The sequence below is a fragment of the Nicotiana sylvestris genome, chromosome 9 (genome assembly GCF_000393655.2).
Source record: "Nicotiana sylvestris chromosome 9, ASM39365v2, whole genome shotgun sequence".
Taxonomy (NCBI): domain Eukaryota; kingdom Viridiplantae; phylum Streptophyta; class Magnoliopsida; order Solanales; family Solanaceae; genus Nicotiana; species Nicotiana sylvestris.
The window spans coordinates 101,422,230-101,438,837 of NC_091065.1; the positions used below are offsets into that span (position 1 = coordinate 101,422,230).

At 35.2% G+C, this 16,608-nt stretch overlaps 1 protein-coding gene across 1 annotated transcript; it reads right to left on the bottom strand.

Moving 5' to 3' along the window:
* Positions 1–4,498: 4,498 nt before the first annotated feature.
* Positions 4,499–8,150, bottom strand: LOC104236281 (phospholipase A1 PLIP2, chloroplastic). The gene is made up of 5 exons (XM_009790172.2): positions 7,241–8,150; positions 6,156–6,686; positions 6,017–6,076; positions 5,438–5,854; positions 4,499–5,341 (listed from the first exon to the last, which is right to left on the bottom strand). Exons 1-5 carry the CDS (start codon positions 7,865–7,867, stop codon positions 4,763–4,765), a joined length of 2,214 nt encoding a protein of 737 aa, XP_009788474.1. The 5' UTR covers positions 7,868–8,150; the 3' UTR covers positions 4,499–4,762.
* Between the last annotated feature and the right edge of the window lie 8,458 nt (positions 8,151–16,608).

Consider the following 16,608-nt stretch of genomic DNA (forward strand, 5'->3'; position numbering starts at 1 on the left):
TCGTCCTCACCATAAAATCAACATAAATAGCATGGCATCACTCTTCGTGCTTTTACCTCACATAATTATGACAAGGGATGATCCTTCGTGCATTATCACTCATATAAAGGCACGAAATGGTACATCATGCGGCACGACATCACCCTTCGTGCATTAACACTCTCTCCCAAATATCATACACGGCATCACCATTCGTGCTTTAACATTCTTCCTCACACAAACAACAATCACAAAGTAAAGGGGGCAAGGAAATTAACAAATTTACAATTAAATCCCAGCAAGGGAACAATAGTACAACAATCATATCCCGGCAAGGGAAACAATTTCAAAATAATAACATCCCGAAACGGGAGATAACACTAAAACAACATCCCGGCAAGGGAGACAATATCATAATCCTCTTTTCTTTTTCACATTTACTTCACAACTCAATTCATAATTTGAGCCAATGCTCTCTAAGGTTTAATTATCAATTATACCTCCACAAATCATTTTACAACTTGAGCCAACACTCGTCAATGTTCAAATACCAATATTACTTCCACAAGCCTTGTTCAACAATAAAAATATCACATAAGGCATGAACAATACAAAACAGAGTCACATTAATCATAGTATAAGACTCACGGGCATGCTTGACACCGACGTATAGATACTCGTCACCATGCATATACGTCGTACTCAACAATTAACACATAGCAAATAGGACACAACTCCTAATCCCTCAAGCTAAGGTTAGACCAAACACTTACCTCGATGCCACGAACACAATTCAAGCCTCAACTACCGCTTTACCTCTTGATTCCACCACCAATTCGCTCGTATCTAGCCACAAGTTACTTAACTATATCAATAAATGCTAAATGAATCAATTCTAATGCATGAAAATAGATTTTCTAAGTTTTCCCCAAAAAGTCAAAAATCGACTCGGGCCCCACATGGTCAAAACTCGAGGTTCGAACCAAAACCCGATTATCCATTCACCTACGAACTCAAATATATAATTTGTTTTGAAATCGGACCTCAAATCGAGATTCAAATCCCCAAAATTTGAAAAAAAAAACTAAGTTCTATCCAAAACAGCCAATTTTCCCATGAAAACCCTTGATTTTGAGTTGAAATCATGTGAAAAGATGTTAAAGATTAATGAAAACGAGTTAGAAATGACTTACAATCGATTTGGAAGAGCACTTGTTTTTAAAAAATCGCCCAAAGGTGTTTTGGTTTTGAAAAAGTTTGAAAAATGAAAGATTTTCGGCTAAGTTATGAATTTGCAGGTTGCAAATGTCGCAATTGCGACCAGGGTTCGCAACCTGTTTTCTTCGCATTTGCGAACCCTGATGATTTTTGTCCTCTTCGCATCTACGATGCTGTTGTTGCATTTGCGACCAAGGCAGCTCAGGCCGTAGTTCGCATTTGTGATACATTGTTCGCATTTACGAGCTAGGCTTCGCAATGGGCCTGCAACACACCAGCAATTTTCTAAGTCCAAATTTCACTCTGTGGCCTATCCAAAACTCACCCGAGCCCTCGGGGCTCCAAACCAAACATGCACACTAACCTAAAAACATCATACGGACTTGCTCGTGCAATCAAATCATCAAAATAACATCAATAACTATGAATTTAGCATCAAAATCAAAGAAAATTCTCATGGACTCTTAAGTTCAAATTTTAACAACCGAAGGTCCGATTCATGTCATTTCAAGTTCGTTTCTTACCAAATTTCACAGGCTCAACTTAAATCACATATAAGACCTGTACCGGGCTCCGAAACCAAATTACTGGCCCGATACCATCAAATTCAAACATATTTCATTTCCAAAAACTTATATATATTCCAGAAAATAATTTTCTTTAAAAAAATTATTTCTCGGACTTGGGACCTCGGAATTCGATTCTGGGCATATGCCCAAGTCCCATATTTTCTTACGGACCCTCCGGGACCGTCAAATCATGGGTCCCGGTCCGTTTACCCAAAATATTGACCGAAGTCAACCTAAATTCATTTTAAAAGCAAAATTTACCGTTTTTCATAGATTTTCACATAATGGCTTTCCGGATACGCGCCCGGACTACGCATGCAAATCGAGGTGAAATAAAAAGGAGGTTTTATGGCCTTGAAACACATAATTTATTTTTAAAACAAGTGATGACCTTTTGGGTCATCACATGTGAGAAATGATTTCACATAAATGCTTAAAATAATTCACCTGTTACCTTTTATTTGTTGCAGAACGTTTCGACACACTCTGTTAAAAAAATTATTTAATAGATTGAATTATCATTTATCTCTCTTCAAACTTTTTCTAAATATTGGTAACTTTAGTAAGACTTTTAGAAGATTGTATAAATTATATATTGGAGCATGGATAGAGTTGACAAAAAGTAATTAGTACTCCGGTCCACAATAAATGATCAATTTATTTTTTTATTTTGATCCAAAATAAGTGTCCATTTATTTAATCAAGAAAAAATTCAATTTTTTTTTTCAAAATTACCCTTATGTACGTATCCAAAAAAAGTCATTTACTCCTCACATTTGATAAGAGAAGTAAGTGCTACTATAACTATATTGCAACATTTAATGAAGGCTAGTTTAGTTACACTAACTATTTTCGTCTAGAATTTTGTATTTCCTTAATAGGTGTGCCCAAAACATATTGATCACTTATTGTGGATCGGAGGCGTATCATCTAAGTTTTTAAAAATAATATTTTTGGACCAAGTTTATTTGGCTAGACCGACAGATAAAAAGGACAGGAAGAATTATCACATATTGATTCGGGTAAATTTCATAAATGGTCATATAACTATGATTTTTTTTTCCACCAAAGTCATATAACTATGTTTTCTCACACAAAAATCATAAAACTTTTACTAACTCACACAAAAATCATAATGATCGAAAAATACAATTTTTCAGTTGTATTTTCTTATTTGTTGATTTTATTTTTTATTTTCAGTCTAATATCCAATTAAAATAGGGGATGACCCAACCTGAACTGGTCCACCCCGATCCAATACTCATATATATAAATTAAAATAATAATAAAAGTGAATAGTAAATCCTTCAAAACATGATACTTTTATCTTTAATTTTTCTTTTCAAGATTTTTATTCAAATTGATCGCATTTTTATTTCAAGTGCTCTCTAATTATACCTTTTATTTCTTTATTTTTTTGTCAGAATCTCATGCATTCCGACCTAAGTTTTTATGGTGTAAGAATTCACTTTTAATATTATTTTAACTTGCGTATATAGTTATTGGGTCAGGCTGGGTTGAGTCATTCCTATTTTAAGAGAAAAATATAAAATTAACTGACCGGTCGAAACTAATTGCATCTGCTAGCCAAAATATATATAGAATGTGTATGTTATATGTATATAATATACACATTTATAAAAATATATTTTAAAGGCTATTATTTTTGGGAGGGCTAAAAATATATGCACATTTCTCCTATTTTAATTGGGTAATTATTTGTCAGACTGAAAATAAAAAAAAAGCATAAAATAAAAAAATAGTATCAAAAAATTTGTTTTCCGACCACTATGATTTTTATGTGAGTTAGTGAAAGTTTTATGATTTTTGTATGAGAAAACAAAGTTACGTGACTTTTGTGGGGAAAAAAAATCATAGTTATACGATTTTTGCGTGTAAGTTATGTAACTTTGCTGAGAAAAAACCATAATTATATGACAATTAGTGAAAACCACACTTGATTCTCTCAAACTTCAAAGTTCTCATCATTTCGTTTCTTGTTTTATATCTTTACAGTGTAATTCTGATATTCATTATCAAAGCCTTACCAAATAAGGAATCTGGATTGCCACACAGATGGTTAATTTCCAAATTTTTGACATTTCCCAAATGGTAAAGTTAGATATAACTTCTTGTGCACTGTTTTAATAATTGCTTAGTGATTGAGACGTTAAGACTAAGATGTGAAAAGATACGTTTGCGCTTCGATATTTTCTCATCTTTAAAATATCATGTTTATTCCACCCGCCTAATAATTAATACCACTCTCTTTCGATTACATCATTTTTTAAATTACTTTCTGACAAATCGCTATTCTTGTTTCCTGGTGATTGTGATGTTTATAATCCTTGTAAACAATTTTCAATTGGTTGTACTTAAGCATCAGCAGAATTAGAATAGCCTCTTAAAAGGCGTTTCATCCCAAAACTTTGGAAATGCAGGGCAAGCCATCATTATCCCAACTTTTAGCATTCGTTTTTGTAACATTAATTAAATATGTAAATAAATTAACAGTAGGTTACAGTCGGGCAGATCTAGCCACTTTATTGCGTATCAAATAAATAAAACACACTTTATTGTGTATCAAATAAATAGAACTGTACGCGTTCTGACTCTAAATCCTGAATTTGCCCTTGCCTCTAATTTCAATCTTGCTTATGATTCTTACCTTCACATTCCAATTTAATACATGCTCCATTTTCATGCAAAGGATCATTCAAAGTGAATATCTATGTGAGAAGAGACGATATCATTACTACATCAAACATAATAGGATATACATCTTTGCATTCCAATAAATGGAATAATAATCGGTAACAGTTTTGACCAATAAGAATTGGATCCAAATTGTAAATCTATTTTTCACTAATACTGACATTTAGGTTTCTTACATTCAGGTAAGCCCCCCTCTTTCAGAATCCCGGGGGACTTTAGTTGTCAAAAGAATAAAGAATCATCTACCCTCCTTTAACTTGTCCAATGCTTTTTCTGGCGATTCAACGGAAGTTCAACATGCTGAAAGTCCCAACGATAAGCAACCGTGCAGGAAACAGAAGCACCACAAGCAAGTGCATGTGCTGCGATGCAACTAGCGTACTGAACCGCTTCAATGACTCTTTTCCACTATGTAAAATGCCAGCAAAGTTGAACTGGCCACGGCCCATATTACCTGATTCCACATGCCTTCTAACAACAATACCAGCATTAACCCCACTTGGTGCAACCAATGGCCACCAAACTCTGCGCCTCTGCTTCCTCCGAGCTTTTCTGATACTGTTCAGCTCTTGGCGAATTACGTTTCTTACAGATTTTAAGTACGAGTTCATGTCATGATCTCTTTGTATTGTTCCTCCAGAACCATAGGCTGAGCGATCACTTAGGATCTCAAGCGGGTGGGGTGAGTTTAAAAACACAGACTGAGCGACTCGGATTTGTTTTTCTGCCTCTGCTGAACTTGATACAGGATCGCTCATTAAATACAGACCGGAGCCTGAAGGTAGCAGGTCGTGGTTTGGAGAGAACTTGTCATCTGGCTGCAGAATTAAGAATTCCCCCATTGGAGCAAACAACAACTTCTGTTGATATAAAAACAGAGACGTGAGTAACCATAGAACTTAAAAGACTAACACGTAAATCATTCTCTAGGTAAATGGAGCAACATTATTCTCTACCTGATTATTCAGACATGGATGATTGCGGAAGTTTCCATTGATTGCTTTAAGAAATTCTGCAACGTGATTGGGATAATTGCAAGAGAAGGCTCGGGGTACAATGTCTCGGTGCATTGTGATTGCCTGCAGATGACTCCGAGGCAAGCCAAGGTGGCGAAGGAGGCGGTCTCCTCCGCACATTATTGACGGTGCACCAAAAGTTATAACAGGAAGCAAGGAAGGAGGAGGAACTTCTCCCCTTATGTGCAGCATGAGATTGAGGAGCAATGATAAACTTCCACCAAGGGAATGCCCAGTGAAACGGAATTTGGCACAACTACCATGAGATTTAAGGTGTGAACGTACTTCCGGCAGCATCTGTTCGTACATTCCCTTTGCAGCTTCATAGATACCTCTGTGGACCATCACATCCAAACCCTAAAAAAGAAAGATGCAATCACAACTCTCCGTCAATGCATTGTCACAAGATTTTATTAGGAAAGTGCTTGTGCGCGTTATGCTAGCACAACAACACAGTCAGACTAGAAAACAGAACACAGTTTAAATTTTGCGCAAGCACTTATTTGAGTGCCTAAATACCTCAAATTGAATAGGTTCAAAGAATAGATTTGCTTGCCATGATGCCAATGACTCTGATCCCTGACAGTAATTAAAGATGAAATTTAGCAACACAATGGAGAGTGAAAAGGTGAAGATCAAATTGGGCTATGATGCATACCTGAATGACAAAAAATCTTGTCAAACTCTCATCATCATCACATACGAACCACTCACAGGGTGAAGAATGATTCGAGTTCAGGTCGTCTGCAACAGCCTGCTTTACTTCCTCCTTTGCAGCAACTACTGATGTAACTGAGTCACTGGTCGCCATAAAAGAAGCAACTTCCCTGTTCCTTCCAACTACATTTTCACCGCTTCCGATGGTTGTTTCAGAGGAATCTTTATTTGGCACAGAGTTGGACGATTTAAACGGAAGAATGCTCTTTGTATGAGAGTGCAGATAAGATGCTGCAGAGGCAGCTATATGGTAAGCAGTAGATGCACTTATCCTGTTCCCACTGGTCTTCATATCCCCTTCTACTGAATTTGTAGTGTTCTTTTCTTCTACCTGAGTTTGAACAACTTCATTCTCTTTCTTCTCCTGGCCTTCAGCTTCTGCCTTCTCTTTCTCAGCTTTCAATGCCTGTTCTTTCTTCTCCAATGAAGAAGTGACAAACTGCAATCCATGATTCCTCAATAAATTTTCTGGCTGCACCAACAAAAACAGAAGCATGAAATCCCATAACATGGCTGCCAGATGACATTGCTTCTAACACAGAAACAGAATAAACCAAAGATCAAATTGTCCACTTGACACAATCATAGAGCACGGTTAAAGCTTGTATAAGCATATTATGAACAGACTATCTTGAAAAACATTGTCTTTTCCAAGTTTCTTCAAATCTAGACTTATTGGTTCAACTAGAAGAAGGGATAATTCTTGATTCCTTAAAACCCAAATCATTAATCATGCATAAGAAAATATCTCTAAAGCTAAAGATCGCGCCTTTTGAGACCTTTGTAACCTCAGAACACTAAAATTAGGCAATAAAAGCTGTAATTTGCTGACACCCCTTTTACAGAAGCAAGTGAAGAAGTTAGATCTACATACTCATATTCCATCAATTTATGCAATACATTAATCCAATCACATATCTGTTATCTACCCGTTTCTCCATTCACAAGACCTTATTTTTCCAAATAGCCTCAGAAATTAAACAATGAGCAATCAACATAGACAAAAAAAGGTTAAGAAGAAATTACCTTAATTTGGGGAATAGAATAAGCCAGACTTCCCAAATAAGACATCTGAGCATACAATCTAGCTTCAGCTAATGACACCCTTTTTAGCAACTTAGAAAAAGAATTTCTATCAAATTTGAATTTTTCTTCATCATCATCTACAGAACACACATCACACTCTTCATCCCCACCACCGCATTGACTATTTTGCCGTCCACTGTTTTCTTGAACATCATCTTCAACACCACCACCACCACCCTTGTCCCCTACATCATCATCCTCATCTTTACTACGCAGAGACCTAACATGCAAAATCTTCAATACCCAATTCCCATTTTGCCCCTCCTCCTCATCTTTCTTCTCCTCCTTTTCATCCATCAATACGGCGTCGTCTACAGCTATTGCATCGTACCTTCCTTTACCCCCTGACCAAAAGGATCTAAGTGGGTACCTAAATGAAAAACCCCATGATGTATTTTTATTCCTCTGAGAAGAAGATGGCTTTTCAACCGACATAGACGCCGCCGACGAACGGCCAACGGCGGATGTACTAAATTGGGTTGCACGGACGTCTAAGGCTCCGGTGCCGGCGACGGCGATCGGCCCCGCCATACCTTGAATCCCTCCCGTTAAACAAATACTATCCATTGACAAAAAAAGCCTTTTCAAATTCTACAATTTCTTTTGTTCCTCTTTGTATTTTTTTCTTTTTGGTATATCAATATGTGACAATTAGAGGTGAAGCTTTATGAACCAAAATTGGTATTGTAAAGGTGAAGCTTTTTTTGTTGTTGTTTGGGCGTTAGGGGTGGCAACAATCTTTGAATTTGGAGTTGATTTTCGGTTTTTTCGTAAAAAGAATCAATATCAATAATAATACAGAGAAAATGGGGGGAGAGAGAGCAAAAGAAATTAAAGAAGGGTGGTTTGCATTTGTAAACCAAACATATAAAGGCACAGGTGAACAACCTTTCAGGTATCTTTCTCTCTCTCACAAGTCACACCAACGATATTTTTCGTTTGCCTTTTTTCCTGGAAACTACAAAAGAATCACAACCAACACGACGTCGTATTAATGTGGCAAAATTTTGTTTTTTACTTTTTATTTATTTATTTATTTTTGAACACCATGTTTCGTTATCACTTTTTCGTCATTCCTTCTTTTCATTCGCTTCCAGCTCTCCTTTTGACGCCTGATTATACTTTTATTGGAGTATATTTTTTATATAAGATATTTGAGTGTATATTAAGATAACAATACTATGTTGCTTGGACATGAAATCTAAGCAAATTGTAAATAATTGGATAAGGACTATAATGGGGTTTTAATAATTCATGCCAGCCCAAAATTAAAAGTACCAGGTGACCGCGGGAGAAATTCAAAAATATCAAATTTATAAAAGTAATTAAAATTTAATTATTTTTTATATAAAAATAAATTTGAACGAAAATACTGTTCAAAATCCGAAAAAATACTCCAGTATAATATACTGAAGTTTCAGTATAATATACCGGTTCAGCATAATATACTGGAACTTTTTGCGTGTTGAAGTTCTAGCATAATATACTGAAAGTTCATACACATGTACACAGATCTCCAGTATATTATGCTGTAACTTTTTGTGTTGCAATAAAATAATAACTATTTTTTAATAACTTTACAAATGCTAGCTATTTTTATATGGCCAATCCGAAACTGGCTAGCCTGTGCTATTTGTCTTACCTAGTTGGCAAAAAGGGCCAAAAAACCAGAATTGAAAAAACAACAATGAAATGGATAGTCTTACTTATTTTATTATTATTATTGTTATTTTAGTAGAATAAAGATTTTGGGAATTTCAGAAGGCTTTTTCGTCTTCCTCCACGTTATTAGGATGCGTGGGTCTCACATTAGAACAGCTCATAAATGGACTTGTGATATACACTTGCATGATTGCCACGTCCACTTTGGCAGATGAACTATACCAAATTATGAAGTGACGTGTCTCAATCTTGCTTCTTCTTAGTCTTTACGTGCCTTTTTTCTCTTTCTCTCCCCGTCCGATACAAGCAAAACTTACACAAAATGTAATTTTGTGTACAAAACGTGTAGAAAACGTTCTCAAAGAAATCAACACGAAAAACATCACCTTTTTTTTTACATCAATACTCTTATAAAATAAAGACTATAAAGTAAAGACAAGTATAGAGAGAAACTGATATATTATTCGAATTCAAACTGATGTACATAATAAACTGAAATCTCTTTTATTTATAGAAGAAAGGAAGCTGTTGTGTAAGCTACTACTATACTAGATATGGATAATCTTCTACTGAGATCAATGTTTATCTATAACAAAGTACTGAAAGGATAAGCTTATTATACCCGATATGGATAATCTTCTACCGGGGATAATATTTATCCATAACTGGGTACTGAAAGAATAAGCTTATTATACCCGATATGGATAATCTTTTACCGGAGATAATATTTATCCATAACTGGGTACAGAAAGGATAAGCTTATTATACCGGGTATGGATAATCTTCTACCGGGGGTAATGTTTATCCATAACTGGGTACTGAAAGGATAAGCTTATTATACTCGATATGAATAATCTTCTACCGGGGGTAATGTTTATCCATAATCGGGTATCGAAGTGATAAGCTTCTTCAGGAAGCTTATTTCCAATAGAGTACTTAAATAGATAAACATATTTACGGTGGAGTCCCATATGGATAAAATTCTTCAGGAAGCTTATTTACAACGGAGTACTAAACGAACATCCATAATATAATATATTTATAACACCCCCCCCCCCCTTGAATGTTCATTAAAAGATAATGTGCCTCATTAAAACCTTACTAGGAAAAACCACGTGGGAAAAAATTCCTAGTGAAGGAAAAGGAGTACACATATTTAGTAATACGCATTGCTGACTGCCTCATTAAACCTTATAAGGAAAACCCTGTGGAAAAAATCTTAGTAAGGGAAAAAGAGTACAGCGCGCATTTTACTCCCCCTGAAGAAAACCTTATTTCAAATATTTGAGTCTCCGTATTCCAATCTTGTATACCATATTCTCAAAAATTGATGTTGGTAAAAACAATCTGTTGGATTGTCACTTGAACTAATTTGATGCACACCAATGTCACAATTTTCCTGAAGATCATGTATGTAGAATAATTCTGGTGAAATGTTCTTCGTTCTATCTCCTTTTATAAATCCTCCCTTTAATAGTGCTTTGCATGAAACATTGTCTCCGTATAATATTGTGGGTCTTTTATCACATTTCAACCCACATGTTTCTCGAATGAATCACTGATCTCAATCATATGCACTCCCTGCTTGCCGGTTTGAAATCGAGCTTTATGGGTATCAGATAAATAACATGCATCTGCATTACCAATACGATCTGCACCACTTTTGTTAGCATTAGCAAGATAAATAAGTGCACCATCTACACCGAGATAGAGTATTTCAGGACCAAGGAGCTCCTCATCCTCTTCTAGAGGTTGGAACGGATCCTTATTCACTTCAAGTGATTGAATATTCATTGGTGTACTTAATGGGTACACTTTGTCCATGTAAAAGTATTTTTAAGACCCTCTTGGAGCTCTTCCGGAGTTCCAATAAGATTTATGTCACCAACATAAACAACAAGTGTAACAAATTTTGATGACATTTTCTTTATAAAAATACATGGACAAATAACATAATTTATGTAACTTTCTTTCAGCAAATATTTACTGAGGCGATTATACCACACGCGCACAGATTGCTTTAAACCGTACAAAGATCTTTATAATTTGATCGAGTACATTTCTCAAGACTTTGAATTATATGCTTCGGGCATTTTCAATCCTTCAAGGATCTTCATATAGATTTAGCCAAATAAGTCATATAGGTTAAGACTTGTATCTAAATGGTATGACATCTTCAAGTGTCTGGACTGCTAGTCCGATCCTCACAATCTTTTACAATATTGTGCACTATATTGTATTAAATATATCGTCGACGATCATTTTGTGTCAGTTCCGAAGCGACATAACTTGTGGAGATCTCATCACTTTCTTTATTTTCAGGTACCTGAACTTTTTCGGGAGTTTCATGAAATGTTATGTCGTGGGCTCTTCTAGAGCTTATTTCCTCCTCATTATGATCATTTTGATCATTAGCTCCTACTATTTTTCAAGGATTGTTACCTTTGGAACCGATTGGTCTACCACGCTTCATGCGTACAGTAAACTCTATCCTTCAGGGACTTTAATTTTAATAGGAGCATTTGCAGCTGAAATATGATATTTAATTTTGGATCAGCAAATGCTTCTGGCATTCGACTTGAATTATCTTCTAAGTGAGGATCATGATAATTCGATTCATATAGCATATTTTTCAACTGTTTATTCCATCCCCCAAATGTTAGAAAAACTAACATATATCCCCAATCATCTTTGGGAAACATATCTTTGTGTATTATGGTAGAGAAATTAATCATATACCACGCAACAAAAGATAGTAAAAATATTTGGTTTCTGATCCTAAACCAATTGTGAGGGGAGGACTTATCATATATTGTTGATCTGATGCATACAAGTGCTGCTATATGCAATTTAGAAAATCTTAGACCAACACATGAAGCTTTGTTCTCATAAGCAATGGTTTAGCCATTAATAGGAGGTATTCAATGCTAAACCAGCTTGGATATAAACCAGCATTATCAAGATGAACTGTCTTGATTTCATAATCTGAAAATTATGCTCTTAATCGAGAAAAGCAATTCCAAATGCCAAACTGCAGGTTGACAATAATTACACATGTAACCATCTCATATATGCACCTATAAGTGGTTCACATGATAGGTGAACGGGCCCATATTCACCTTTTATATATTTCAGAATCAGGGGTCTTAGTCCCAACTTTAGCTGGTATAATCAATTCATTATGAGAACAAGCAACACATGAGAATTCCTGAAGAATCTTCTAGTTCTTTAGTATATGCTTATCTGAATTCTCAAATAGCTCATTTAAAAATGGCAAATGAAAACTTCAAGTTTATCATGTCATGTGTTATCTCTTAGTAAACTTCTGGTTTACTATGGCATAAACTTTTGCTTTAGTAAACTTCTGGTTTACTGTGATACATGATATAGTACAAATTAAAGAATAAGGCGGGTAACTTCTCACATACATATTATTTTACCCCCTATGATTGTGGAAACATGAAGATTATCAATCTTCCAATCATTTGTAGTCTCAATATGATAGCCATTTGTATTAGTAAACTTCAGGTTTACTACAACATATGTTTTGACCATAATCATATAATATGAATGACATATTTGTATATAAGCTCTTCGAGAGCCTTCATTTATTATCCACAATCTAATATTTATCTGGCACTACTGGTGTCATGTATTCTTTAGGCAAACATTTAGCTCTTCAGGAGTTGTTGATACATTTTGTACTATCAAATATTGCTCAGACACTGCTGGTGTCATGAGAGAAAATCACAATCAAATAAACAATGTAAAACAATTGTTTAAGCACACGAAAACTCCTCTTCATAATATTTTTCCACTTCAGGAGGCAATTTCAATTGTGTTACTTCTTCAGGAGCAAATTTAAAATACGAAATATTGAGTATATATTCTCTCAATTATATTAACTCTTCTGGAGGTGAATTGTAATGTATTCACATCAAGAGCGCGTTCATATTTACCCGACTTATTAGTATTGTCACATTCACTTCAGGGAATGGATTAATATTATCAAAAGTTCTCATCCTTCAGGAAATCGAACATAATTATCTGAATGCGCATTAATCACATCAAATTGTGATGCCTCAACCTCTTTTAAAATATTTACTACTTCAGGAGCAAATCGAGGCGTGCATTTAATATAGAGAATATTTATGTAGCTTATCTTCAATTGTAACCATAGAAAGCCTAAATTATCACTTCTGGTGATCATAGGCATATACCACTTCTGGTAGTTAACAAAATATAATTACAATGAGATATACGAAATATAACCACTTCTTGTGGTTGTATATTTCTTGCAAACTCTGCTAGAGTTTAAGTTGATCTAATAATGTTATCCATATTCTTCAAAATGACATAAACAAGATATATTATAGTAAACATCATTATCAAATCATAATTTTTCTTTATGTACAACAATTACATAACCATACTATCTATTACAAATAACAAAAATTAAAATATTTACATTTCTACAGATTCACCACCGATTACATGACTTGTTTCTCCTTCTGGGAGTGCAAGGTAATCAGTTACATCCAAATGCATGAAGTCTAAATTATCTTCAGAAATAAAATTTGCTTCAGTATTTTTCTCTGTCTTCTTTAGGGAGGCTTGATAAAGCTCAACCAGGTGCTTTGGCGTACGACAGGTACGTGACCAGTGCCTTTTTTCTCCACATCTATAGCATGCATTTTCTGCATTTGGTGCTTGCACCGCTTCATGCTTTTGTTCCTTCCTTTTCCACTACTGGTGGTGAGGAGTGTTCTTTGGTGCATTATTATTACCATGATTAGAGTTTCTTTCCCGACCACAACCATGACCACGACTGGGGCCACAATCTTTTCCACGTTTAGCCTGGTGGAAGTTCGTCTCATTCACTTCAGGGAATGGACAAGAACCAGTAGGTCGGCTTTCATGATTTTTCATTAATAGCCCATTATGTTGCTCGGCTATAAGAAGATGTGAGATAAGTTCAGAATACTTTTTAAATCCCATCTCTCGATATTGCTGCTGCAGGAGCATATTCGAGGCATGAAAAGTGGTGAAAGTTTTCTCCAACATATCATGATCAGTAATATTATCACCACATAACTTCAATTGGGAAATAATTCTGAACATAGCAGAATTATACTCACTGATAGATTTAAAATCTTGTAGCCTTAGATGAGTCCAATCATATCGTGCCTGTGGAAGAACGACCATCTTCAGGTGGTCATATCTATCTTTCAAATTATTCCACAGTATGACTGGATCTTTAACAGTAAGATATTCCATTTTCAGGCCCTCATCAAGGTGATGGCGTAGGAATATCATTGCTTTGGCACGGTCTTGGTTTGATGCCTGATTTTTGTCTTTGATGGTGTCTGCCAGACCCATCGCATCAAGATGAATTTCAGCATCAAGCACCCAAGACATGTAGCTTTTGCCCGATATATCCAGGGCTACAAATTCAAGTTTAGAAAGATTTGACATTATTTAGGAAAAGAAAGTTCTTACCTCAGATACTTTCAAAATATTTGCTCGAGATGGCAGAGTCTCGTGCTGATAACGTGTTATAAAATAAAGACTATAAAGTAAAGACAAGTATAGAGAGAAACTGATATATTATTCGAATTCAAACTGATGTACATAATGAACTGAAATCTCTTCTATTTATATAAGAAAGGAAGCTGTTGTGTAAGCTGCTACTATACCAGATATGGATAATCTTCTACTGAGAGCAATGTTTATCCATAACGGAGTACTGAAAGGATAAACTTATTATACCCGATATGGATAATCTTCTACCGAGGGTAATGTTTATCCATAACTGGGTACTGAAAGGATAAGCTTATTGTACCCGATATGGATAATCTTCTACCGGGGATAATATTTATCCATAACTGAGTACTGAAAAGATAAGCTTATTATACTCGGTATGGATAATCTTCTACCGGGGGTAATGTTTATCCATAACTGGGTACTGAAAGGATAAGCTTATTATACCCGGTATGAATAATCTTCTACCGGGGGTAATATTTATCCATAATCGGGTATCGAAGTGATAAGCTTCTTCAGGAAGCTTATTTCCAATAGAGTACTTAAATAGATAAACATATTTACGGTGGAGTCCCATATGGATAAGCTTCTTCAGGAAGCTTATTTACAACGGAGTACTAAATGAACATCCATAATATAATATATTTATAACACTCCCCCTTGGATGTTCATTAAAAGATAATGTGCCTCATTAAAATACATGGACAAATAACATAATTTATGTAACTTTCTTTCAGCAAATATTTACTGAGGCGATTATACCACACGCGCACAGATTGCTTTAAACCGTACAAAGATCTTTATAATTTGATCGAGTACATTTCTCAAGACTTTGAATTATATGCTTCGGGCATTTTCAATCCTTCAAGGATCTTCATATAGATTTAGCCAAATAAGTCATATAGGTTAAGACTTGTATCTAAATGGTATGACATCTTCAAGTGTCTGGACTGCTAGTCCGATCCTCACAATCTTTTACAATATTGTGCACTATATTGTATTAAATATATCGTCGACGATCATTTTGTGTCAGTTCCGAAGCGACATAACTTGTGGAGATCTCATCACTTTCTTTATTTTCAGGTACCTGAACTTTTTCGGGAGTTTCATGAAATGTTATGTCGTGGGCTCTTCTAGAGCTTATTTCCTCCTCATTTTGATCATTAGCTCCTACTATTTTTCAAGGATTGTTACCTTTGGAACCGATTGGTCTACCACGCTTCATGCGTACAGTAAACTCTATCCTTCAGGGACTTTAATTTTAATAGGAGCATTTGCAGCTGAAATATGATATTTAATTTTGGATCAGCAAATGCTTCTGGCATTCGACTTGAATTATCTTCTAAGTGAGGATCATGATAATTCGATTCATATAGCATATTTTTCAACTGTTTATTCCATCCCCCAAATGTTAGAAAAACTAACATATATCCCCAATCATCTTTGGGAAACATATCTTTGTGTATTATGGTAGAGAAATTAATCATATACCACGCAACAAAAGATAGTAAAAATATTTGGTTTCTGATCCTAAACCAATTGTGAAGGGAGGACTTATCATATATTGTTGATCTGATGCATACAAGTGCTGCTATATGCAATTTAGAAAATCTTAGACCAACACATGAAGCTTTGTTCTCATAAGCAATGGTTTAGCCATTAATAGGAGGTATTCAATGCTAAACCAGCTTGGATATAAACCAGCATTATCAAGATGAACTGTCTTGATTTCATAATCTGAAAATTATGCTCTTAATCGAGAAAAGCAATTCCAAATGCCAAACTGCAGGTTGACAATAATTACACATGTAACCATCTCATATATGCACCTATAAGTGGTTCACATGATAGGTGAACGGGCCCATATTCACCTTTTATATATTTCAGAATCAGGGGTCTTAGTCCCAACTTTAGCTGGTATAATCAATTCATTATGAGAACAAGCAACACATGAGAATTCCTGAAGAATCTTCTAGTTCTTTAGTATATGCTTATCTGAATTCTCAAATAGCTCATTTAAAAATGGCAAATGAAAACTTCAAGTTTATCATGTCATGTGCTATCTCTTAGTAAACTTCTGGTTTACTATGGCATAAACTTTTGCT

Bases quoted from the DNA above. Each gene is read 5' to 3' on its own strand.
- LOC104236281 (XM_009790172.2), bottom strand. From the start codon at position 7,867: ATGGATAGTATTTGTTTAACGGGAGGGATTCAAGGTATGGCGGGGCCG. The intron at 6,687-7,240 runs GTAATTTCTTCT...TTGTTGGTGCAG, and splicing joins ATTCTATTCCCCAAATTAAG to CCAGAAAATTTATTGAGGAA. The intron at 5,855-6,016 runs GTATTTAGGCAC...TTTCTTTTTTAG, and splicing joins TTGAACCTATTCAATTTGAG to GGTTTGGATGTGATGGTCCA.